The 26,861-nt window shown below is 40.3% G+C and overlaps 1 protein-coding gene across 1 annotated transcript in view; it reads left to right on the top strand.

The window, feature by feature from the left end:
* MYO10 (myosin X) overlaps positions 1-26,861 on the top strand; it is a 209,897-nt gene that overhangs the window by 120,505 nt on the left and 62,531 nt on the right. The window contains exons 10-19 of the mRNA XM_046671550.1: positions 4,824-4,953; positions 6,339-6,457; positions 7,424-7,570; positions 7,766-7,866; positions 7,971-8,037; positions 8,552-8,644; positions 9,065-9,133; positions 9,324-9,406; positions 11,819-11,927; positions 14,191-14,271. Coding sequence (XP_046527506.1) covers positions 4,824-4,953; positions 6,339-6,457; positions 7,424-7,570; positions 7,766-7,866; positions 7,971-8,037; positions 8,552-8,644; positions 9,065-9,133; positions 9,324-9,406; positions 11,819-11,927; positions 14,191-14,271 — 999 coding nt within the window. The remainder of the gene's footprint in view (positions 1-4,823; positions 4,954-6,338; positions 6,458-7,423; positions 7,571-7,765; positions 7,867-7,970; positions 8,038-8,551; positions 8,645-9,064; positions 9,134-9,323; positions 9,407-11,818; positions 11,928-14,190; positions 14,272-26,861) is intronic.

Consider the following 26,861-nt stretch of genomic DNA (forward strand, 5'->3'; position numbering starts at 1 on the left):
AAATCAAATCCCCTTTAAATTTGTATCTTCATCCTTTAATTCCATAACGCTCTTTTTCCCAGAGGTTTTGGGACTGCTGGAAGAGAAGGGACCACATTCTCTTGGGGTTCAAGGACTTTTGCAGAATGTGTTAGAATGTTAATGGAGAGAAATTATTTCAATGAGTTATGTATGAAAATGTCACCTCTGGTTTTTTTTTTTTTAATTGGCACCTGAGCTAACAACTGTTGCCAAGCTTTTTTTTTTTCCTGCTTTTTCTCCCCCAAATCCCCCCAGTACATAGTTGTATATTTTAGTTGTGGGTCCTTCTAGTTGTGGCATGTGGGACACCGCCTCAGCTTGACCTGATGAGCGGTGCTATGTCCACACCCAGGATCCAAACCAGCGAAACCCCGGGTCGCAGAAGCAGAGGAAGTGAACTTAACCGCTTAGCTACAGGGCCGGCCCCTGGTGTTCATTTTTAGCAAATAAAAAAATCACTCTTTTTATCGATTTTAGTGTCAGTATACATTCAACGTCAGTATATGCAATAAGATCTTTTAAGACTTTTGCTTATTCCATTGAGAATTTATGTATTTTTAGAAGTCATCATTGGCACCCACTGTCATTAATATAAATAAGTACCTGTGAGGTATCTTGAGCAGCTTGAGGGGGGCCTAGTTTCTCCTGGGGGCAGACACAGTGAACATATGCTAAATTTCATAGCCAGTTTTTAATCAGCCTTCCAAGTGGCAGTATAAATTATTAGTCAGGATGAAAAGCTATTTCAAGTCAGAAGTAACAACTGATTTATTTTATTGCCTGCATTTGACCCACCAGGATGGTGGCTGATGAAATTTGTCTGAGGTACCAAGACTCTTTGATGAGCTATACTCTCTTTATTCTTCTACTAAACAACTGTTGAATGTTTCCAGCATGCCGGGGGTGGGCGAGGACTGGGATTTCCTGACCGTATGGGCTTTCCCAGAAATATCCATGGGTTTTTAACAGTGTGAGACCATGTGTGTATATATATTTGCATAAATTCACTCCTCATGGGTCGGATCTTATTAAGATTTAAAGAGCTGACTTTGTACCTCCATTTTGCCAATCTTGAGAAGTCGGTCTCTTTCAAGTGTTCAAACTTGGGAGTATAACCAAGTCTTATATTATAAAATAATATTGCCTAATATAGAATTACATTACACAATAAGTTACCATCAAATTACTCATTTGTAATTTGTAAGTAGCTTCCCCTTTCCATCATTTCAATCATTCCATTTGGTCAACATTCCTCTGAAATTCCTTTGCCGTCTTGAATCTCACCTCACAGCTGATTGCCTGAGACCCTGAGTATCCAGATTAACCTTTTTGGCAATCAAGCACCTTAAATTCGCCCTGCTTCTCCGTTTCTAGTGTGATGAGCCAAGCTTCCTTCCGTCTTTGATGGTTGGGACTGTATTACGTATTTGTTATCCCCCTTCCCAGCGCACCACATGCACACTTTCACAAACACCTATTTTTTTACGTGTGTAATAAAGACTTTGTTAAAAATATTTTGTATAACTTTGTGCCACTTTTATAACTAAATTGCTGTATAGTGCTTCTGAACTATACTGAGAAATTTCCCAGAGTTTTCTTTAAGTCTTGAGCATTATTGTTGAGAAAATAAGGTAATTATAATAAGCCTTAAAGTGGCCACTCTTGCCAAAGGAGTGCAGATTGCTACTCAAAAGATTGTAAATAGGACAGTAAGAGACAGTAAGTGAAGGCTCTTCCTGGCAGTTTTAGCACACCTGCCCACGCTGGTGATAATTGGTCACGGCTGTTAAATTACCCCATGGTGTGATTAATGCAATTACCACTTATTACCATACTCCCAACTAATTAACTAATTCACTTAGTTAGTCTTGCAAGAGAAGTCACAAATTTATTAATGTAGTAAGCACGTTTTATTCGTTTGCATTCATATCTCCGTATATAATCTTTGTACGTATTTTCAGAGCTTAACCAAGAATGTTTTCGTGGGGGCATCTTTTGAGATTTTTCATTTGGCAGTTTGAAATTTTCTGCTACTGTAAAGTTAGTTTTTTTTAAATCTTATTTCTTTTTAGTGTTAAATAAAGTCCAGGTAGGTGACTTAAACAGTGAAGCTTTTCATTTCTGTGGTCATTCTAAGATAAGCTTAGAAAATTTTTATAAATTAGTGTTGAATATGTCTTGTAATATATGAGGAAAACTTTAGTCATAGAGAAAATCTTATCCTTTGCACAGCATAGGTGCTTTATTGTTATTTTCCTCATGTCTGACTTGATCCTTACCAAATTTAAAAGTTTTAAAAGTCTTGAGTGTAATAAATTATTCTGTTTTTCTTAGCCATATTTGTTTGCTTTTAGAGTAAGTAAATTTGAATAATTATTTTCCCATAGGCTTTTTTTAATTGATAAGCACTTGACTAGTAGTTGTTATTCTTTGCATCAATTTCCGTTTGTACCCATGAATTGATGGTCTTCACTCTTCAGTAAATAATTCTTGGTCTTTTTATTTTTGCTAGTCAACGTTATTGAGATATAATGTACATATAATAAAATTCTCCCTTTTAAAGCGTATGTTCTGGGGCTGGCTTCATGGCCTAGCAGTTAAGTTCGGCAGGTTCCACTTGGGTGGCGCGGGTTCAGATCCCAGGTGTGGAGCTACACCACTCATCACTTATGCTGTGGTGGCAACCCACATCATGAGACTACAGGCACTAACGTTGCAGCTATTTCCAATTTTGTAAATTTTCTTCCCAGCTTGATTTTCTTAAATAGTTTCACTTCTTACATAAAGCGATCATAAATATAATTGTTTTTATATAATGTTCATAATTTCCTTTAAAAGCTTTACACAGTTCTAACAAGTTTATTTACCATATTTGATTTGCCTAATTGTAAGGTAGTTAGAAATTTTTTTCTCTGAAAGTAGTAAGATAATGCTGTAATGAATATTTTATAAAGCTTTTTTTTTCTATTGTCGAGATTTTCCTTGGAATCAGTTTCCACCATTGAAGTTATGCGAGACTACGCAGGAGATTTTTTTTTTTCTTTTTATGTCCTTAGAAATTAATAGAGTTGGATGGATAATAAGTTCCTAGATTTTGGATCCATTGGGCCTGACTTTGAGTCTTGATTGTGCAAGCCTGAGAAAGCTATTTAACCTCTCTGAATATTACAAGATTAGGTACATATGTGGCCTAGCACAATGCTGCCACATAATCTTGTTTTCCAAAAAGATTACACTAATTTATAGTGCCAGTGTTCATAAATATTCCAGTTCTACCAATTTTAGGTTTATCATTCAGAAATGATTTGCTAATTTAATAGAAATGATCTCAGATTTTCTTTAATTTGTACATGTTTGATTTTTAGGAGGAAAACATTCTTTGTGGATTTGCATTTCCTCTTATAAAGAAGTACCTATTTTTGTTGCTCATGTATCTCTTAGTATAGCTATTGCTCCGTCCCTTATAATTTTTTGTTTTAATTCTGTTTCCCTGTCTGTTGTTTTTTCCTTGAGAAGAACTTAAACTTTTCATATTTCAGTCTCCAGTTGTTTCCTTTTGCAATTTCTGTTGCTGCAGAGTGGTGCGTGGTTTCCTTTATTCCCAGTCTCCTGTGGTCGTTGTAGTGATCCTGGGTCCACCTTCTCTTTGTAGGTCATTTTCATCGGTATGACCAACAGTTCTGTCCTCAGTTGTGTGTGTCTGTTTGTTGGGGAGGGAGGAGTGTGGTAGCTTTTTTCCTGGCAAGAATCTGGCTCCTAAATCATAATTTATGGGCAAATCTTAGACATAATTCAGAAGACGCCTGGCTTCAGTCGTTTCGATGCTTCTTGGGAACCAGCTCCTGTAGGTGCCTGTTTATTTTTATTTTTACCAAAACAGCATTAGGTTAACTTCCATTTACTATCAGAGGCCAAGATAAGACCTTAGAAATTCTTTGGAGTGGCCAGCTTAGTGGCATAGCAGTTAAGTTCACATGTTCTGCTTCAGCGGCCCGGGGTCTGCCAGTTCAGATCCTAGGTGCGGACCCATGCACCGCTTGTCAAGCCATGCTGGGGCAGGTGTCTCACATATAAAGTAGAGGAAGATGGGCATAGATGTTAGCTCAGGGCCAGTCTTCCTAAGCAAACAAAGAGGAGGATTGGTGGCAGATGTTATCTCAAGGCTAATCTTCCTCAAAAAAAAAAACAGTCTTTGGAGAAATGAAAAATGGAGATGCAGTTCATCACTAAGAAAGACAGATCTAGATGAATTTAGATTTTCCATCAGTGTCTATTTTAAGAGGAGCAAAAGACTCTCCTCTCCATGGAGCTCCTGAGAGAGCATTTCATTCCCCCTGCGTGGGTCCCTGCTGCGTCTAACCATGAAGACAGCCCCGGAGTTGACACTGGAGGGCTCTCATGAAATCTTACCCCTCCCACCAATTTTTTATATATAAGAAAATAGTATTCCATTATGCTTGATATCTAGAAAAAAGTGTTTATCACCATCATTACTATAACTCTGAGGTCATTCTTTTGTGGCATAAATAGGAGGCTTGTACATAAAGCAGATATTTTATTTCATTGGTTGGGTTATCTCTCAGCATTCTGCAATTCTTTCTTAATATCATGCTTTTCTTTTATGTGTACCTGTGTCTTTATCATTTAAATGTATTTATTGTATAAAAGTGAATGGTGATGCATCTCTTTCTTGTTTTCTTGCCTTTACAATGATACTTAATAATTTTCTTGAGCAATGAGCATTTTTCATTTTCTTTAGTATGAAAAAAACAACATAAAAAGTTAAATACATTTTCTTCCAGATGGCGATGGAAGTAATGCAGTTTAGCAAAGAAGAAGTTCGGGAGGTGTTGAGGCTGCTTGCTGGTATATTACATCTTGGGAACATAGAATTCATCACTGCGGGTGGGGCGCAGGTTTCCTTCAAATTGGGTAAGATTGCTCGCTCCTCCCTCCCTCCTCCTTTCCTTCCTTGGCTTTTTCCTCATAGGAAACTTACATCTAAAATATTTGCTATTTGGCCTCTGCAGAAAAAGTTTTCTGACCCCTGCAATAGAGAGCTACAGAACTTTGTATCTGGTATGAATTGACAAACAATAAGGGATCAAAGTGTATGAGAAGTGATTACAGAACGGGCTGGTGGCTGTGTTCTCGTTCCTGCTAAAAAAGAAGGAAAATGAGCCGGATAAGAGAAAACAGGAGCGACGAGGATTAGATGTAGGAAAAATGTTATGAGTCAGGGACATAGTGTTGCCAGGGTTTTTCATAGTTATCGAGGGGTGGCATAGAGTAGTGGTGAAGCCCGTTAGCTGTCAAGCCAGAATACGTGGTTCATGGTTCGACTCTGCCATGAGCCGTTTCCTTGGGTTATGTATCCCCTCAACACTATCGAATTCTCGTCTATGAAGTGCCTCAGGGATGTGTTGTCAAGACTAAATGAGTTAATGCGCACATAGCTATGTCATTTATCATTTTCCTGGAGAGAGTGATGTATTTATTTCTTAAACTTTTCTGGTGGAAGCAACACATGAGGGCATGGAGGTTGGGAATTGCATGACTTAACGTTGATGGCGGCTCCCGACGGGCCCGGAGCTGTGAGTCAGCAGCTGTCAAACGTTTGCTCCCAGCACCTCTTAGTAACCTTAACATCAGGGAGAACCCCCGAGAGCTTTTGTGTATGTGGGGCCATATCTGTTGATGTTAAACTGCACTAGAAATTAAAACTGAGGCATTTTTTAAAAATTTATTTCAAAATAATAAACGCATTGCATGTTAAAGTAAAAAGATGATTTTGCAAAACAAAAAATCGGAAGAGTGGCATTGTCTTGTATTTTTGTAGATTTCTTTAATATCTAATATAATGGAGGACAGCTGGATTTTCATATCTGCTCCCGCATTCAGTTTGTTGAGATGCCTCATGTCGTGTAGCCACTGGAAAAATCTTCCATATACTGGTAAAGAAATGAGAATAAAAAAGCAAATAATATCTTAGTATTATTATTGAAAATAGTTAGGACCTCACAAACCTCTGACAGGGTCTTGGGCTCTGCCCCTACCACCCCTCAACCCCCAATTTGAGTCTCTGGACCACACTTGGTCTAAGCACCAGGTTCTCTGCTATTAACCAGTGACTCTCTAGGGGAGTGAATAACGTACCAATAAAATGTGTGTTCCTTAAAATTCTGCCTGAGGGATTCAGGAATGCTCTCTGCTTTGATGTGTCATCGTGTGTGGTTAGCTTTGAACCCATTTGGGTGTCCCATGGCTGTTCCTTCTCAGGGCTGTGCATCCACTTTTGCCTTGTTCTTCATTTCCAGCCTTGGGGAGGTCTGCAGAGTTACTTGGGCTGGACCCAACGCAGCTCACAGATGCTCTGACCCAGAGATCAATGTTCCTCAGGGGAGAAGAGATCCTCACGCCTCTCAACGTTCAGCAGGTACATGCGCTTGGTTATGAAAGCTTGTTTTAAGAGACACTCCTGGGTTTTCAGATCCATGGCTTTGATTCAAGTAAGAAGTACAACAAACGACTCAAATGAATTTGGTTCACGATCAAAATAAAGAAGACATCCACATTGAGGGGAACAGACTAAGTCATTGAATTGTTTTCTAAGACACAGTGTGGCATAGTCTTTGAGAGGATTGGGTCTGATGCAGATGGCCTGTGGTTGAGTCCTGACTCTTCCACTTATTGCTGTTTGTTCCTGAGAGATTTATTCATTGTGCCTCAGTTTCCTCCTCTGTAAGACAAGGATAATTATCATACCCAATTCACAGCATTTTTGTAAGGATAGTAGTAAAAAATATATGCCAAGTACTTAATGTCCAGCACAGAGTAAGCACTAAATAAACATTAGCCATAATAATGTGTTATTATTATTATTATACATGAAAACAATGCAACAGTATGTTGTGTTACTTATGTTTGTCTCTTACACGGCCTTGAGCCAATTTATATGTGCTAGCCCATCCAACATCTGTTTCTTGATCAGATCAGTAAAAATGCTGACCATACCATGAAGAAAACATTTATGTGTGCAAAGTAGAATATGAGAAGATGATCACGAAAAAACTCAGGTCTTAATGATTGTTTCAAACCTGAGAAAATTTGTACCTCTCTACAAGTTCAGATTCTTTCCTATAATTCAATGTGTAAAGTTGAGTTTGAGAGCCTGGTATTTAAGGGAATTCTTAGTGAATCCTACTGTAAAGTAAATAAGTGAGCTCCAGTTTACCCTTCCTTTAGAATCTGTGTTTTCCTAGATGGTATTGATTTACTTATCGTTGGGGGCACAGGTGCTGCCCCTGTGTAGCGCGTGTCTCCCAAGTGAGGGAGGGAGGGAATTGCCTTCCTGGTGTTTGTGGTCACCTGGAAACAGTGACCACGTCTCCTGTCCCCACAGGCAGTAGACAGCAGAGACTCCTTGGCCATGGCACTTTATGCACGCTGCTTCGAGTGGGTGATTAAGAAGATCAACAGCAGGATCAAAGGCAAAGATGACTTTAAATCTATTGGCATTCTCGACATCTTTGGATTTGAAAACTTTGAGGTATGCTTCTGAGGAGGGAGACACATGAATTCTATCCACTTATTGGCCGATATTAAGCAAATCTCTTGAAACAAACATTGATATTTTTTTCTGCAGCTTTTTTTGCCTTTTCTTCCCCTTTACAATACTATTATCATATGTATGTATTATATATGTAATAGTGAGAGATACTTATTGAATGGTTTTCCCCCTTAGGTTAATCACTTTGAGCAGTTCAATATAAACTATGCAAATGAGAAACTTCAGGAATATTTCAACAGGCACATTTTTTCTTTAGAACAGCTAGAATATAGCAGGTAAGCATTCAGAGAATTCCATTTCAAAATTTAAAAAATTTTGTTTTAAAATCGTTTTAAAGCCCTATTTTACTGTAACTTGGCCCTTTATGATCTGTCTACAGAGAAGGATTAGTGTGGGAAGATATTGACTGGGTAGACAATGGAGAATGCCTAGACTTGATTGAGAAGGTAAGATATTGTGGCAGAATTGTTACAGTCTCAAGGGTGTCCAGCTGGGCTGATTCATATTTATGGGAACAAAATAGCTTGTGTGAACACGCACATCAAAGCTGTGAATGTTTAGAACACAATGGACCATTTGGAAACCTACATGTAAATGTGCAAGGTTGAATTTAAATACTTGGCCGCCTCAAACCTATTGTCTCACTGAACTCGGTATTTTAGAATCAACAGCGTGCAAATCGGCTTCTCTTAAGATTTTAAGTCACATAGTAGGTTGGCCAACTGGAAAAGTTTTGTCCACTAAATTGTGGTCGGTTTGATTTTTTTAAAAAAAGAATATTGATACGGAATTTAAATTAATGGGATTTCTTTATAGGGTATCATTCTGAATTTTTCAATCTGAGAAATTACTATGCCTTTTCTCTTGACCACTGACTTGATAGAGAGAGGAAAGGAGCTATAAAATGGTTTAGAGACATTCATTCAAATCTTAATTCATTTAACCTTTTTCCCCTTCTAGAAACTTGGCCTCCTAGCCCTTATCAATGAAGAAAGCCATTTTCCTCAAGCCACAGACAGCACCTTATTGGAGAAGTTACACAGTCAACATGCTGTATGTCAAAACTTGGCGATTCTTAATTATGTGTGAATAACAAATTGTGGATTAAGATTACATCTGGGATATCTCAGACTGTTGGTCCCACCATGCCTCCCACATTTAATTTTTTTCTCAAACCAAGGCTCTTCTCTGATTGTTAGAGCTAAATTGAAATAAGCCAAAGGGATAGATTTGGGGCTGTTTGTCAGAATATGCCCACGTTTAGCTTATGAGTATAGCGTTTAACATTTTTAACCCATGTAATGACACAGGCAAGAGTTGCATGGTTTTGATGAAGTGCTTCTCCTGGTGTCTCAAATCTCTGCTACATGGCGGGTTTTGAAATTATTTTCGCTGTCTGTTGTATTTAGTTTTCCCTGGAAGTTGATGGAAATCAGTAAATGAAATGAGGCTTTTGTGTTTGTTTTTTATTAGAATAACCACTTTTACGTGAAGCCCAGAGTTGCAGTCAACAATTTTGGAGTGAAACACTACGCTGGTGAGGTAACTTCTTAATTAAGATCCTTATTGATATTTGCCCATCTGGTATGTAGAGAAATAGTAATTTCAGAAGCCAATGTATAAATATATTGAGATAACTTCTTTTCATGGGTCTAGCTTTTAAAGGAGATGCTTATGACCTGAAATTATTCTTTTGATCAATTCTTCCTCCTCTCATTTTTTTTTAAACCAGGTGCAGTATGATGTCCGGGGCATCTTGGAGAAGAACAGAGATACTTTTAGAGATGATCTTCTCAATTTGCTAAGAGAAAGCCGGTATGTCAGTCTCTCTGAGACGTCAAACTAATATATGTGCAGATGCTTTCAATTCACGAATATAGAAAACATTAATATGGAAGCAACTTGAATTATTATGTTCTTCCCTGGGCAATGTTTCATCAATAAAATGACCCAGGAGATATAAAATGATACTAGCAGTGTGACTACCATTTAATGAGGTACCCTAAGTACAGCAAATGCATGAGTTAGATACTATCATTAATCCTATTATACAGATGGAGAAATTAAGACTTGGAACGCTTAAATGACTTGCCCAAGATCCCACAGCTAGATTTAATCTGGTCTACTTGACTCAAGAACCTAAGATCTTAACCACTGTGACCTATTTTCTACAGCAAGCTTAGAGCTCTGTGTAAAATTGACCAGCCTTGGGTTTATAGGATCCATATGTCTCTAGTTAGTGTAAGGATGTCAAGAAAACTAAGTATTCAGCTAAGATTATAAATTAATTACACATTCATTTATTCATTCATGAATTGTAAATTCACACCATTAAATCGATAATTAAGGAAAACATGCAGAAACTTTTGATGATTGGTTTAGCTATTTGTATCAATTAAACCATGAGGTTTCCTATTTTTAGGAGGCTTTACAAGAGAGGGGCGGAAAATAGCCCTTGCCTTAAAGTTTTCAATACCTGTGTCACATCCAGCATGAAGCTATAACAGAAACAAATTTTTAATATCTAAGGAAGGAATGTAGCAATTAAAGGAAATTTAACAATTATTAAAAACCTGTAATACTTTTAGAAATGTGAATACCCGGTGGCCACCCTCTCACTTAGAGGGCTGTGAATTGGGGTGAAGGGAGCCCGTTTAAAGTGTCAGCTTAGAAGCTCAGAATTGGTAGTATTCACTCTTTCAGCTTGTTTTAACCCTCCAATAAAGATTTCCTGTCTTACAGCATTGTCAGCTATTTTTATTTTCACATGAGTTTTCAGACTTGTAAAAATGGCGATGTTTTGGGGCCAGCCCAGTGGCACAATGGTTAAGTGCACGTGTTCCACTTTGCTGGCCCAGGGTTCGCTGGTTCAGATCCCAGGTGCAGACATGGCACTGCTTGGCAAGCCATGCTGTGGCAGGCATCCCACATATAAAGTAGAGGAAGATGGTCATGGATGTTAGCTCAGGGCCAGTCTTCCTCAGCAAAAAAGAGGAGGATTGGCAGCAGATGTTAGCTCAGGTCTAATCCTCCTCCTCAAAAAAAAATGGTGATGTTTTAAAAATACTATAGCGCATTCTCTCTCAAAGCAGTTTGTTGTAGTGAAAAGATCACAGGGGTGGAGATGAGTAAGACGGCAGCTCGCTGGTTGCCCCTGTCATAATGCAAACTGGTTTTGTGATTGGGGTAAAAAACTTTCTATTTCAGCCACAGGTTTCTCTCTGCAAACTGAGGAGCTTGGGCTGTTTGCTCACTCTGCTCTCTTTCCCCTTTGACATCTGTGACGTTTTAATGGAACCACAGCTTTTCTCCAAAGCGCTCAAAGCACAGTTAGAGAATTTCAAAGAGTGTGCACTAACTAGCACCCTAGAACAAAAATGAAAAAGGATCAGGACCAAGTGAGAAGTGACAGGGGAAGTGCTGACATTGCTGCCTTGGGGGCAAGGATGCCCAGGCGTTCGTTCTTCCCGCCTTTCCTGATCTGGGTGAAGCCACCAAACCCCTCACTTTATAGCCTGGAACATCATCCCTGCAGGAAAGATACAAAGAAGTCCTTGGGAAGCCTTTGACTTTATTTGCAGTGGCAATAGATTTTATAGAGCTTTTTAATAATAACAACAACTGACATCAGCACTTGGGATGTGCCAGGCACCATGCTCAGCCTTTTGTATACATATTCTCATTTCGTTCTCATCCCAGCATTATAGGATAAATTCTAAGATTTACCCCCATTTTCCGGATGAAAAAAACTGAGGCCTAGAGAGAGTTAAGCCTCTTGCTTGCAGTCATGCAGCTGGGAAGTGGTGGAGCCCTAGTCTGCCTCACTCCAGAGTGAGCACCTCTCCATCTGTCAACTGGTTGGATCTTTGCAACACTGTGAGATGCCCAAAACAAGTATCTCCATTCTACATGGAAGGAAATCGAGGCTGCAGATGCTCAGGCAGTGCTCTAGAAAGCGTGGGGCTCCTGACTGGCATGTCACCCTGGGTCCCTTTCATCCTAATCCCCTCTCTTTTGCCAGACTCTAGTGCTCCAACTGATTCCACATTTCTTTTTCAATGCCTAAAGCTCTTCGACAGTGTTGGTTTGAGATCTTTGGAAGCTGTCTTAGTTCTTCCAGGCCTTGGTGTGTGACTTTCAGTGGGAAAATGCGTTATAATTACAGTAATCCAGCACCTAATAATTGGATGTGTGCCCCTCATGGTCCTCTGCTCTTTGCTCACACAGATTCGACTTCATCTATGACCTATTTGAGCACGTTTCAAGTCGCAATAACCAAGATACCTTGAAATGTGGAAGCAAACATCGGCGGCCCACAGTCAGCTCACAATTCAAGGTTAGTCTACATTGCTGGCTTCGATGAATCGATCATGATTGTGATTTAAGAATTGAAAATAGGGGTTAGATATACGCAGGTCTATGAGAGTGTTTATTTTATTGTTTCCTTGTATATTATCCTTTTAAGCCAGACTACTTTAGAAATAAAATATCCTTTTTTTTTTCCTGAGTCAGATAAAAACATGGAGATCTTTTTCCTGTTGTTACAAATAAATAGTCCTTATTCTAAGCGTATGAAATAGCAGTTCTTCTTAAAAAGGACTGTTTGGCCATTTGAGATGACTGATTTGTATTTAGATGATCATTTGAAAATAGAGTATATTTTTTTCACATCTGGATTTTCGTGTTTTTCCTAGGTGTGTTTATAGTATTATAACTAGAAATAATAACCAAGTGCATATTTAAATAAGATCAATGTTAGTTACCTTGTTCAGATATCCAGAATTCAGGGAAAAAGAAGGAACATTCTTATTTGCATTTGAAATACATAATCATTTTATATAGTTTAGAGGTAGAGCATATGAGGACCATGCCCCTACCTTGTTCTTTTTCACCCCCAAGTGACAAAGGAAACAGAGGCACAAAAGCCACAGACATTTATTAAATCTGTCCTTTCATTTACTCACGGTTGGATGCATCGGGCAGGGTCCTGTGTGAGGTCTGTTGCACAGTGTCATTGGCGGTGAGTGTGACAATGATGGGTAATGCAACATGAAGGGCAGAGTTGACCCAGATGGCATATGATAATAATAGCTACCATTTATAATATACTTATTATGTGCCAATCATTGGGCTGGTCACTTCATGTACATTATCTTGTTCACTTCTCCCATAATCTTATAAGCACATATTATTGTCCCCATTTTATAGAAGAGGAAACTGAGGTTTAGAGAAATGGAGACCCACACAGTCCCTCTGGGGATTGAAGCTGGGATTTGAGTTAAACCTCGATCTGTCTGACTCTGAAACCTCAGCTCTTAATCTTCCAGTGGAGTTATTTTCTTTTTCTGGGTCAGTATTGCCTGGAGTTGTCTTGCAAGGCTGTGGGGATGTTTGGAACTTAAATTGGACTAGGAAGCAAGGAAACGGAAAAGGATGGGCAGGCCTTCCAGGTAGACACAAGAGCAGGAGGAGGAGACCTGAGACAGGAATGTGAGTCCTGTCCCTGGAGACTGTCACTAGATGGGGGCCAGCAGACCAGATGCTGTTATGAAGTTACATTGGCGGCAGAATATGAAGGGCCATAAATGCCAGGACATTGTGTCATCTGTGAGAGACGCAGAGACTTTCTAAGCAGAGAAGTAACTGATCACTCTGGTGTTGTAGGCAACCCAGTTTCTTCAACAGCAAAATTGTAAGAAGGAAAAAGAGAGATGCAGGGAAAACCAGGGGATTACACGACATATCGACCAACTACAATGCATAACCTTATTTGCATTGTGATTTCAAAGAGTAAAGCATTTAATATGAAACTTGAGATAGTTGCATCTTTTCATATTGATATTAAGGAATTCATGTTAAATCTTTTTAGGATGATGATATGGTGGTTATGGGTGTATATTTTAAAGTGTTTAGCCTTCAACAATACATCTTGAAATATCGAAGGATGAAATAATACAATGTCAAGGATTTGCTTCTCTACAAAGGGTGGGTATAGTCTGCACAGAAACAGGAATCAGATGAAATAAGCCATGTGCTGCAGCCGATGATGAGTACTCATTACATGCTTTGTCGGTTTTGGTAAATGTTAAAAATTCTTCACAATAAAAAAAACTTAAAAAAAAAAAGGCAGTTTTACAGAGGATTGCTTTGCCTGGTGATTTTAAGGTAAGGGTAAGAGATTGTGGCTCAAAGACCAGTGAAGTATGGTATAGGCTAGTATTTTGATGGCAATAATGAAATAGGAGGAATGCCTCCAGTGGGAGAGTGAATACTTCTCAGGTTTTCTGCACTAAACATTGAAATATCCTAGGGTTATCTTTTGTTAACAGAATTTTTTTTTTTTTAAATGGTACTATTTCAAGGAAGTGACAGATGAGTTTTGTATGTTGTGAAATAACTTCAATGACAATGAATTGTAATATCTTTGCTCTATTTTGTATTAGGATGATAAAATTAAAAATATAAATCTTAGGAATAATAATAGAGTTTTTATTTATTTACTTATATTCTTGTTTCTGATAAGTGCCTAGGGTGCTGAGAAATTTAAGGAATGACATAGTAAGAAACTAAATCAACATATACTTTTTCCTTTCTAATAGGACTCTCTGCATTCCTTAATGGCAACGCTAAGCTCCTCTAATCCTTTCTTTGTTCGCTGTATCAAGCCAAACACGCAGAAGGTAAGATTTACGACAGTTCTAGACTGGACACCGCCCTCTGGGGTGGTTACTCACAGATTTGGTTTCTCTGAAGTCCTTTCATTATAGATAGTTGGAAATGTATATGACATTATTATAGCATAACATTAAGTGGAAAAATTCCCTTTGTCTCTTGGGCCTATTCATCTGTTTTTCAATGATGCCATTAAGCTTTAGAGAAATCTACTTTAAAAGGAAACATTGCAAAGCCTTCACATTTTTTTCTTAGCATTTGGTTTGAAATTCTTGAGCAAGCTCCAGAGTGGGATATAACTTTTTAGAAGAAACAGTTGGTGTGTTCTTTTTCCGGTTGATTTTTTTCATTTTAGTTTCTTTTGCTTTATTGTTAAACATAACAAAGAGTCTGAATTCTAAGTAGTAATAATGAATTTTAAGGCCTTTAGTTGGTTGTAATTAATTAGAATACTCCTGAAATGTTGCCATCATAAGTTTTCATGCCTAGGCTCTGTGGTTTTAGCTTTTTAATTCCATACCTGATCAGAAACAATATGAGTTTTAAAAGGAGAAGCCATCTAAACAAAGAAAATTTAGTATTAGATGTATACAGTTGGTGAATCCAAGGCTAAATGGGTAACTTGCCTTAACATGTTGCTAAAAAGTTGAAATTATCTTGGTTTGGCAAATATCAGCTCTTAATAACCCCTCTGAAGAGAGGAAAACCTCTACAAGACAGTCATGCCACAGGCCTCTTAGGCTGAAGAACTAGGTGCCATCCTCATAAGGATTAAGATAAGAAATCTGACCTCAACTGTTTCCCGTGAGATTTGTGTTTATGTAACTTTGCTGATGCTAGCTCTTGCTTTTTATATTGTTTACCCATTACCTTAACTTAATATTACCATGGTTTCCTTATTTACAGCTTAACGATTCTTATTTATAAGAACCACAATGTTGAATTCTCTGTCTTTTAGGAAGGAAAAACTGGATATTCTCTTTAATAAAAGAATAACCTGTTCAGTTTGTTCCCTTACTGAGAGGTGTGACAGTGAGAATGTGGCATTTGTATGACATGAAGTGGCCAAGACTGATCTTATATAGAAGATCTGTGATGACATAATTTCATGTGCATATCTTCTGGTAGTTTAAAAACTAATTCATCTTTCCATTTTTCAAATTTATATTAAAATGTTTTAGGTTATCACAAAAAAATGGCAACATAATGTATAGCTTTTTTTACATAATGTAGGAATTAATAGTTAAAACAGAACCATATACCACGTCAGCTGGTTTATATTCCACTTGCAGTGCTTCCTAACCCCAATGGGCAGTATCTACAAGACAATATATATGGGCTTTGCATTTTCAGTCTACACTCACAGCAGCCATTTAACTTCTGTCAGTGTCTCTTTCCTCTTTTTATAACAGAGATGATAATACCATATTTCATCCTTCAAACATACATGTTTTTTCCCAATATAAAGTCTTGGGTAATGGGTTGCATCTTACAACTATGGTGAGCCATAGTTTAATTGGGAGCTCTTTTCCTTTCTTAGTGGAGTGTAACATAATCATGCAGTTTTACAGCCATTGGCATCTTAGAGTCCATGAAATGGGGGACCTACCATGCCATTGCTATTATAAGGATAGAAATTTTAATTTGAAAAAGTCAGTCACCCCCTGTGGTTTTGTTTTCTTTCTTGGATGGTATGGAGTTAGTTTTTCCTTTAAATCGTAATAGCTTTTGAAATTAGGCCTGCTTGAAAACACTGCAGCAGCCAAAATATTGAAGAAATTACCTCTTTTTGATGTTTATTTTTCCTTGCTCGAATTTGATTGTACCCAACCGCTTTGGTTTTTGCATTTTAAAAAATGAGCCAACCCAACCTCGTGGTTCCGTTTGGGTTAGCTCACAGCCTTTCCATCTCCTGACCCGTGGCAGACACTAATTAATACACACCAAGAGATGGGCTGTGGAAGACTTTGAAAAAAACATCTTGGTACCATTTTAGAGGCACCCAGAAAGTCAAGGCACAGACACGTGAACTGACTTGTCTGAGGCCTAAGATGTAGGTGTGATTTTAAGTGTGAAGATGCTAATTAGAATATGGAGATATTAAATTATGACTTGCTTAGCAACCATTTGGTTCTGTTGAAAATGTTGGAGTGTTAGTGGTGACTGTGTTATACGAAAAGTACGTAAACAACCCTCATTTGGAGTTTCTTATGAATTTTCTTTTTTCCAAAGGTAGATGCTTCTAGAAATTCCACAGGGAAAATCTTGCCTGCCTTCGCCCCAGAGATGGGGGATGTGTATTTCCGGCAGGAGGGATGAATCTGTCTCCCCTCACCTCCCGCACTTGCTTCTCAAGTCATTGTCATCAAAGTGCTTGGGAGGTTGTATTCAGATACACGTGGGACCTGGGACCCGGAGGGAGGGAGAGACGAGGACTGGTTTGTCTGGCACAGGCATGTGGGGGAGCACTGGGGTAGAAACAGGGGTGGGGGTATGAGAAGCAGCAGGATGGAGGTGGGGTGATGCAGTCCCCAGGGATAACAGAGTCCCCAGGAGTGGTGGCACTCTACCCTCACACTACTTCTCCCTCCCCCAGCTTCTAGGGCTCAGCTTGAGGAGGTAAGCAAGTGCTGGATGCTGTGAAATGTTCAGATTTCGGGAAGCGGTGCAATTAAATTTTTTAAAATAAGGAGTGGACCTTTCTTCAACACCAAAAAAAATAGGGAGCCACCCATGGTCTAGTGGTTAAGTTCAGCACGCTCTGCTTCGGTGGCCTGAGTTCAGTTCCCGGGCACAGACCTCCACCCGTCGTTGGTGGCCATGCTGTGGTGGCAACCCTCATTCAAAATAGAAGGAGAGTGGCACAGATGTTAGCTCAGGATGAAGCTTCCTCAGCAAAAAACATAGATATATGGGCTGGCCTGGTGGCACAGCATTTAAGTTCCTGCACTCCACTTTGGCGGCCCGGGGTTTGCCAGTTCAGATCCTGGGTGCAGACCTATGCACCGTTTATCAAGCTATGCTGTGGCAGGTGTCCTACATATAAAGTGGAGGACAATGGGCACAGATGTTAGCTCAGGGCCAGTCTTCCTCAAAAAAAAAAAAAAAATATATATATATATAGGTATATGTGTAGGTATTTGGTGCATCATTCAGGAATGTGGATCATGGGTTTTGGCATATTCTGGAGGTTTTTTTGGGCAGGTTCTGTGACCAGAAAGGGAGAAGAATGGCAGCGGTGAAGTCTGTGGCCTTAGAAAAAGCCAAGTAACTGCTTTTGTACTTTCAGAAGCACATCCATGCCTCTCATGGTGGCCCAGCAAGTCTGAGCACACAGCTCTCTGGGCCCCAGGCTGGTGGCGCTGGCTACCTCTCCTCCTTGGCAAGTGTGTAAACCCCAGAACAGGCACGTGGGCCTGAAGAATCTGGAAATCATTTGTGGGAATACTACGGGGTTTTTGTTTTGCGGGGTTTTTATGTTTTGCGGGGTTTTTATATTTTGCTTTGAAAAGCAGGTGCGAGCAGGGAGACTGTAGCTGAAATGCTCAAACAGTTGTGTCAGTTCAACTATAACACGTGGACCAGTCTCTTTCTTATAAACAACTTGTAGCTAATCGCGGGCGTTGTACAAAAGGCACTTGACTAGTGTCGTTGAGAAATCCTCCTGGCGCTAAGTTATGAAGGGAATAAAAAGCGTCTCTCTTCCCCGGGACTAGTTCTGCAGCCAGCTCTTTGCCTTAGAGGGCCCTGAAGGACGGGATCCTCCACTAAGCTGAGAATTTTCAGGGTTGACGAAGGGCAGACTTCACCATCAGATGGTTTCCAGTTGGCGATGTGGCCCGTTCGCTTTTTTCTATTGTGATTGGCTTAGGCAGTAGAGTTTCTGGCGCAAGGCGTCTGAACCGACCCCAGGAGATCTCTGTATCAAAGGAAACCTGCTTTGCCTCATCAAAATTTCTCCCCAAGGGTGTCCCACGGCCTGTGATCTCTCCCTGCTCTCCTCACCTGGTATTTTAGCCAATAAGTTCTAGTCAGAAAAGTCTGTCATTAACATTCCTCAGAAAAACCCTGAGGAGGTGCGGGACAAAATTAAAGAAGGGAATAGACAGATAAATGTCAGGAGAACTTTCCTGGGTGTGAGAACGGGTTGTCTGCAGTTCCCAGACCTGAATGTGAGGCTGGGCCTTCTTCCTGAGGAGCCGTCAGGGCTGTCACTGCGTCATGCCCCGCTGGCTCTGCCCACTGCTCCTTCTGTGGGTTTGATGTAAGGAGCACTGGAGTTCTAGGGGGAAACATCCCTGATTCCTACAGCAGCATCTTTAAGCTTTTAACCCGACATAACAATATCCTCAAAGATTCTGTCCAGTCTTCTCCAAAAGGACAGGACTTGGGTCACCGGAATTGCCTGGGCTGGGGGCTGTGGAGGAAGGCTTCTGTCAGAGGGGGTTTATCTCAGGTTCAAGTGAGGAGAGGGAGGTCCACGCCGAGGGGAGGCTGGAGACCAGGCCCCAGAGGAGGGAAACTGTGGGGCCTGTGAGGTGGACCGCAGCCATATTTGCTAGAAAATGGAATGTCAAGCAAGAGAACGAAGCTGGAGACATGGGACTGCCTGACTGTGGTGGCCTTGTCTTGAAGCCCGGTCTCCATGCCTTGAGCCATGAGGACGTGCAGACCGTGTCACACAGAGGTTCTTGAGGGATTCAGAAGATGCCAGTGCTTTGTGCTTAAATGAATCCCAATGATCTGTCTGTGTCTCCTTCGTGATGCCACTGTTTATCTCAGAGTAGGTCCCTCATTTTGACCAATACCTTAGCCCACAAACCCGCATGAAGCGAGAACATTCTGGAAACATGAGCCTTTGGTTTCCAGAGGCATAATGATTTGATAAATGAATGAATGAATCTAGTACCTTTAATGTTTTGGATTTATATTTGTGTGACCCAGGTGCTGCTTGCCATTTTTTTCTAGTTGTTTTTTTTTAAGATTTTATTTTTCCTTTGTCTCCCCAAAGCCCCCCGGTACATAGTTGTGTATTTTTAGTTGTGGGTCCTTCTAGTTGTGGCATGTGGGACGCCACCTCAGCGTGGCCTGATGAGCGGCGCCATGTCTGCCCCCAGGATCCGAACTGGCGAAACCCTGGGCCACTGAAGCAGAGCGCGCGAGCTTAACCACTTGGCCACGGGGCCAGCCCCTCTAGTTGTTTTTTTTTAAAGACCAAACACTTCCTTTAAAAGTCTTGCTGATAGTGTGACACATGTCCTACCTGGAATTTTTTTGTCCTATTTTATTCTTCCTGTATCTTTTTCTGTCTCATTTTATTCATCTTACTTCTCGTTAGCCTTACTGAATGTTATTCCAGCAACTTTCAGATTTCTTTTTAGGCTTTGATCTCTCTGCCTTAATCTCTTTTTCTGAATCAAGTATTCCATAAATATAGAAGACCCTGACCAAGTACAGTTTTGCAGGACCTGCCTTACCCATCTCTGCGCCCTGTGCATGGCTCACTGTCCAGGCTGTCATGTGTGCTCAGTGGATGTCCAATCAAACTGCTCATAAAAGGACATTGTAGAGATGCTCATAGTATATGAGTGCTCAGCTTTGCCAAAGATAAAGACATTTGTGCTATCTTTAATCCTCATTGCCACAGATTCCATTCTAGTTAATTCTTTTTTAATTTTTCGCTTCTGGATCATCTTTGATTTATGTAGCTGAAATTTCAGACACCCTGGGGATGTACCAGTAGGTCAGTATTAGGGTGATATCCTTGATATGAGTCAGTCTTGCTATGTTCACGTGCTGCTTCTCCCTGTCTACCTCTCACAGCTGAGCCTTTCTCAGACGTGGCCCCCTAGGATTCAGAGCCCTTTTGGTAAAGCCAAGCAGAACACAGTTCACAAACACTTCTTTATACTCAAATACTCAGATGTCTAAATGGGCCGTTCCCCCAAGGCCTTTGTCACCTGCCCTGATTGAGCAAGGAGATCTGGATGTGTGAATCTGCCATATAACAAGGGTTTAAGCTGAAAGGTTGAACATTGGATTTTAGCTTTTTTTTTTAAAGATTGGCACCTGAGCTAACAACTGTTGCCAATCTTTTTTTTTTTTCTGCTTTTTCTCCCCAAATTCCCCCAGTACATAGTTGTATATATTTTAGTTGTGGCATGTGGGATGCCACCTCAGTGTGGCCTGATGCGTGGTGCCATGTCCGCACCCAGGATCTGAACCAGCGACACCATGGGCAGCCGAAGCAGAGCGCGAGAACTTAACCACTCAGCCACGGGGCCAGCCCCGGATTTTAGCATTTTGATTGAACTTTCTGGAATTATACATCATTCAGTTCAACTATTATCTTTTACTGTATTTTATTGCATCTAAGACTCTCATGATTGTAAAAAGCACCATTATTTATGTATCACCTTGGAAGCAAAAGCTCTGCCTATTAACCTATAGCATTAACCCATAGCACGATGCTGTCTTATCACTTGCTGTTGGTTGTTGCTTTACAAAAAGCAGGACATGGAGGTCCTATGTCCACTACAAATATTTGCTTCCCTAATAGCACAGTTAGACCTTACCACTCTGTTTCCAAGCCCTTCTCCAGATAAGATAACTTTCCATGTTAACTGATGAATCTGTAGTGTAATATTTTGACTACATTGAAAGGACAGCTGGACTCAGTACGAGTAGTTCCAATAGTGTCCGTGATTTTCAAAGACAGAATGAAAAGCCGTGCTACCGTTCTTCACTCCCAGGTGGTGCATTGCATTGCAGTGACTGCTTGGATGTCAGCGCGCCATGGACACCTCCCAATTCCAGGCATCTTGAAATGGGAACATATTTGCATTAAGAATTTATGAAATATGGTCTATTTATCCCCTTTAAATATGACACAAAAGAATCATCCTCCTTCTTTGTAAATAACCCTCAGGGGCAGAGACTTTATTCTTTCCTTATACCTAAACGCAGCCTGTTTTGTGTGTGTGGGTGTGTATTTTTTAAGCCCTTAGTATTTATGGGAAGGGTCTTTTTTATACTAAATATTTGAGAAATCTGCATTTCCTCTTCCCTTCGCTGTTCTTCATCCAGTCATTTGAGATGAAACGAACTGAAATGTCAGATATTCACTCCTATGAGAATGTCAAATATATTTAAGCTCCTAATAAGCACACGTTTCCCTGCTCTAGTAAACAGCATCCTGAGCAAAGTTTGATCTCAGAATTTTCATTCGCACATCAGCACGTTATGCTACAATATCTCAAGGCTCTTGTGGGCACCTGGTTTTGTAGAGCTTTGCTGTTACTGACTATGTTTGTCTCATTCGTGTTTATTTTTTCTGTTACTTCTGGGACTGTTTGCCCACACGCCGCCCCTCCCCCCAATTGCCGCCCTACTCCTTGTCGTCCCTGTCCTGTCCCGGCCCTCCCCCGCCGGTTGCTCTCACCTCCGTGCCGTCTCGCGAGATTACCTGAAGAATCTGGGTAACTAGGTCATTCATTCGCGCTCTGCATCAAGGGCGACACTTCCGCCCTCACCCCAGCACATCGTGGTACCCCGCAGTCCTGTTAACGTGGGTGTTGCAGAGCCGCACAGATGCAGGGGGCTGTGAGGCAGTGGGATGAGATGGAAATAGATCAAAGGTGCGTGCCTGGGTTTCTGTCCAGCCTCTTGTCACTAAGCAGTCCTGTGGCCTCGGAATTGTTAACCTCCTCTCTAAAGTGTGTTTGGTGATGGTGCCTGCTTAGGAGAGTGGTGGTAAGTGTTAAATGAGATGAACGTGGACATGAAAAAGCTACACTCGACTGTATGAAATAATGCATCTTTGCCTTACATGTTTGGGATGGAGAATATGCCTGACATTTTTAAGCTCACTTCATCCTTGCAAGTTTAACCCCAACTTACATCTGAATCACAGGAAAATCTTTCTTTGACTATCGCCAGACCTTTTCCTTTTGGGTTTAGTTTTAAATCACACACCTTTGGCAGATTGTCCTAACTAGCTGCTCCTTTTTTTTTTTTAATTTCCTTTGGTGCTTAATAGACTGTAGTTTTAGAACATTTTTGAATTTACAGAAAGATTGACCGTATAGTACAGAGAGCTCCCATATCATTCCCCTCTCAACTCACACACACACACAGTTTCCCCCATTATTAATGTCTTGCATTAGTGTGGTACATTTGTTATAATAATGAGCCAATATTGATACATTATTATTAAAGTCCAAAGTTAACATTAAGGCTCACTTTGAGTTTTGACAAATGCAGATGATCATGATGTATCAAAATGCCAGATGTTCATAATCAGTTCACAAGGCCAACAATTTTTTCAAGTAACGTTTTGTAAGAATAGGTTAGTTTCTGATTGCTTGGCCAAAGGTGAAGCATTGAGAATGAATTTTTATTGCACACGATAAAATGTGAATGATACTGTTTTGTGTAGAAGAAACTAAAATGGAGAGGGCGAAAGTGTCAGGAGAACCAGGGAGTTAGAACTTTCTAGAATTATATGGATTATCAGCCCCTTTGACTCCTCTCTACGTTCAGTCTTACAGTCTTTTGAGATGGTTCATTTTCCCTGCATGCTTACTTAACTTTCAGTAACCTTCCATAATTCTTCCTGTCCGATTGCCACTCATGTCGCCTGTTCTGTGACTGGAGCACCCATGGCCAGCATCTTTGACTTTTGAGAACATCACATACAGATAACGTATAAAAAGGCAGCTCTCCCTTTTCAGGAAATTTTAGTAAAGGAGGCATTAAAGCAGCCATTCTTCTCCCTAAACAAAACAATCCCAGTAAACCGCTCAGTGGTCACTCGAATCTTGTTTACCGAGTTGTCATGGCAACTATTCAGTAGCTCTATGTAAAGACCAGGATAAATAGCCATAAATGAAGCTGGGCTCAAGTAAAGAGTTTTGTTCTCAGAGTAGACTTTCCAAGGTCACAACTAAATGGCTTGATTTTGTCCCAGGGCTTTTTTTTTTTTTTTTTTAAATAATAGGTCATCTTTTAAAATCAAGAGTCCTTGGGCCTTCAAATGTGTTTGCACATTTATTGGTGCATATAAGGTGGTTTGTTAGCTCCTACAGTCAAAAGTGTCTTCAGCAGTTGCTCTCCCGCCAGCCTCCCCAGGCTGGACTTCCTTTCAGTAGAATCAGGAATGAATTAAGCAAGCAGAGCCCAAGATACCACATAAAAGACTGGGAACCCCAGCCAGCCAAAGAAAGCCGGTTTTTGTGTCTGTCGACTCAGATGCTCGTAGCCCGGACTGCTAAAGATGCAGCCCTTTACAGTGGACAAAAACTGAAGGGGGGAAAAGGAACCCAAGGTAGGGGTTTTTTTTTTTCTTTTCTTATTTGCGCTGCTTGAAAGTTTCATATGTCTTGCAATGATCGTGGTAGTGTAAAATTTTGCAGAGGAATTTCTTAAACCTGAAAGGAACAGGTTTTGCCGTCTCGCTGAGAGCCAGAAGTGTTTAGTTTCTAAACAAATGGGTAAGTGCTGATTTTGATTGCTTGGAAAAGTATGAACTACTAATGCTTTGTAAAAATGGAGGACGTAACCCACCTATCAGATAAGGCATCGATAATGCAAGGTGTTTTTGGTATGGAATTCATGTTTCTTACGAAAAAAATTAGCTTTAATGTTAGGTGGTGGGGTAAATTGTTAGAGGTGTTTCTTTTGTTTGAATTTATTTCAAAGAATTTCTCTTTAAAAATTATACACTACAGTCTTAACAGCTTTTCCTCGACTTGCACTTTATGTAAGAACCTTTAAAGAAATCTGCACAAAAATAATCATCTCTTTTTAAATTGTATTTATAAACTGGTTTGTACGCAAGTATGGGAACGGAAGAAGTTACAGGGTTGAATGGTCATCTCTTGAATATTCTGTGCTGTTTCACACAAGCTCACACATGCCGAGATTTCGCAATCTCCCTGGAGAAACCTGATGAGGCACATTTTGTTACGATTCTCTTATTCCCCCCCAAAGAAAAAACATAATAAAGGGTGACTGAAATGCTAATTTCTGCCTCCCCGGACAGATGAATGTGCTCTGTTGATTTCTCTTCAGTTGCTAAAAGTGCCCTTTAAGGGAGTAAAGGTTTTAAATGTGAGGTAGTCTTTCATAGTCAATTGAGTTCAATTTAAAAGAAATGAGTAATAATGTAGCTGACTGCTACTTAGCTAAATCTGCCTTCATCGAAATAAATTTCTAGTGCTCAGTGAAAACCGAATGTTAGAATGTTTCATTTTACCATCTGTTTTTAAAATCTTAAGAGTAGTTAATCCGACATAAAACTAATTACCATCCTAAGAGAAAGGTGGAGCGGAAGGCGTCTATGGAAAGGCCCCATGTGTTTCTGCCTCTCCCATCATCGTGTTGAACTTCTGGGTTTTCTCACCTGTTTTTCTGTGTAGTTTGAATATGTGAATCCCCCGGTCCGGAATCTCATTGCTATTTGCAAGAGGGCTTGAATGCGAGAATACAGAAAGACTTTGTTCTCTCTGAGTACCATGGAACATTAAAGATCACACTCAGGGAGATATTCGATTGGAGGGACTACCTGGTCTGCCCTGCATGCCTCCCACCCGGGAGGTGCCACCTGCCACGATGGGGTGAATATTTTCCCCTGCGCCCACCCTGAATGGTAGCCATGGCCGCCTCGTGGTAGCCCTCTGGCTGTGCATTTCTGCTTGGGCTCAGCCCAGTGAACTTTGTGAGTAGGGCCCAATCGGAATAGCAGTCCCTCTCCGACATGTGAGCCAATCCCAGTCCCAGACCGTCAGTCTGTCATTTGCAGGCTGCAGAGATTTGTTTTTGGTCCTCTAATATAAGTGGTCCTGCGTTAACATCTTCACAGGCAGCTCCCTTAATGTGCAGTTTCTGTTAGTGTGCTCCCTTCGATGACTCTGGAGCAAAGGGCCTGATTTGAGACTGGAGACCGAAGATCAGAACTGGGGTGGATTGTGGCGGGGCTCAGAGTGTAAATTTCCCTAGGTTTTCTGACATTCCTGGAGAAGGTCCTCTGTGGCTCCGCTCCTCCTCAGCATTTCGTTGTGACCACCTTTGACCCTGGGGGTGTCCCCTCTTCTTCCCTTAAGCCAGCTCTTTTACTGATACTCAAAAATACTCCTACAATAAATAGTAGCAATAACAAAAACACCACCACAATAGTAACTGGGGTTTTGCCTTCACCCCTCCCCAATATAAAGGCAATACTTACTGATCATAGAATATGTGGAAAATATGCAAAATACGAAAAAACCCTTTAATTTACAGTTACCTATGATTTCACCATCCAGAGATAATCCTGCTTACATTGTATTGTATATATACTTTATTTTCTTTCACTTGGGATTGTAGTCTACCTTAATTTTGCAACTTACTTTTTTTTTTTTTTTTACCTTACTATGTCTTAAAACTCCTATGCTTTTTTCATGACTGTTTACAATTCTGTCAGTGGCTATGATATAAGTCAAATTTCTGCTATTGGCTTGTTTCCTTTATTTGTTATTTTCAACTATGCTGCTATATTATTCATGTGTATAAATACCTGTAGACATTCAAGACCATTTCCTTAAGATAAATTCTGGGAAGTTCATTTGCTAAATCAGTATGCACATTGTTATGACGTTGATGTCTATGTATACACACGGCCAACTCGCTCTTCATTAAGGCCAACTTCAAACGGAAGTTTTTGCAGTATGTTAACAGTGGATTTAGAGCCTTAATATATAAAGAACCCTTACAAAGCAATAAGAAAATAACAAATATTTTAGTAGAAAAGTGAATAAAACACATGAACAAGAAATTTGCAGAAGGTGAAATACAAATGGAGAGTAACCCAATTACCTCAATAGTATAATCAAAGAAATAAAATAGTGAAATAATGTTGCCACTGTAAAGATTGAATGAGTTTTTTTCGTTTTGTGTGGCTTTTTAATAACACTTCCCAGAATCTGAATATTTGAAGAAGCTACTATTAACGTACTCTTCTGCTAGGAGTTTAAATTGTGGCAGACTTTCTGAAGGACAGTCTCACCCTGTCCTCTTGATTTAACTTTTTCTTGCCTCCGCTAGGACCACGTTCCATCAGTTATTCTCTCTCGTGCTGTCAGGAGTCATTTCTCCCAGGATTCTGTCTCCTTACTCACACTTTATTTTTTTAAATTACATATGTATACTTATACCTATAAAAGAGAGGGGAGGTGAGAGTGAGTAGAACCTTGACTGAGTTCCCCCCTTGGGCAGTCTTTTTTTCACTGCTTATCATTTCTAGAAAGAGTCCACACCTATTTTCTTATTTCTCATGATATGCCATCAAAGCTGCCCTCGCCTCTCTTCTGCTGGAAGCTTCCAGATCCAGTTTCCTCCCCCTGCTCTCCTAGTCCCCACCCCCACTCCCAGGCCTGTGACATCGGCAGCCGCCGCCTCCTTCCTGGCACCTCTCTGACCCTCTTGCTCTTGACTGGTTCCCTAGATGTAGGCATGGCCTCAGGTTCTGCCCTGGCCTCCTCCCCTGCCTTGCTCCTAAAGAAATGCTCACTTCTCCCTTTCAGCGCTCAGCCTGGGTGAGTACCATTCCACTCTTGTTTAT

Source organism: Equus quagga, chromosome 9 (assembly GCF_021613505.1).
Source record: "Equus quagga isolate Etosha38 chromosome 9, UCLA_HA_Equagga_1.0, whole genome shotgun sequence".
Lineage (NCBI taxonomy): Eukaryota > Metazoa > Chordata > Mammalia > Perissodactyla > Equidae > Equus > Equus quagga.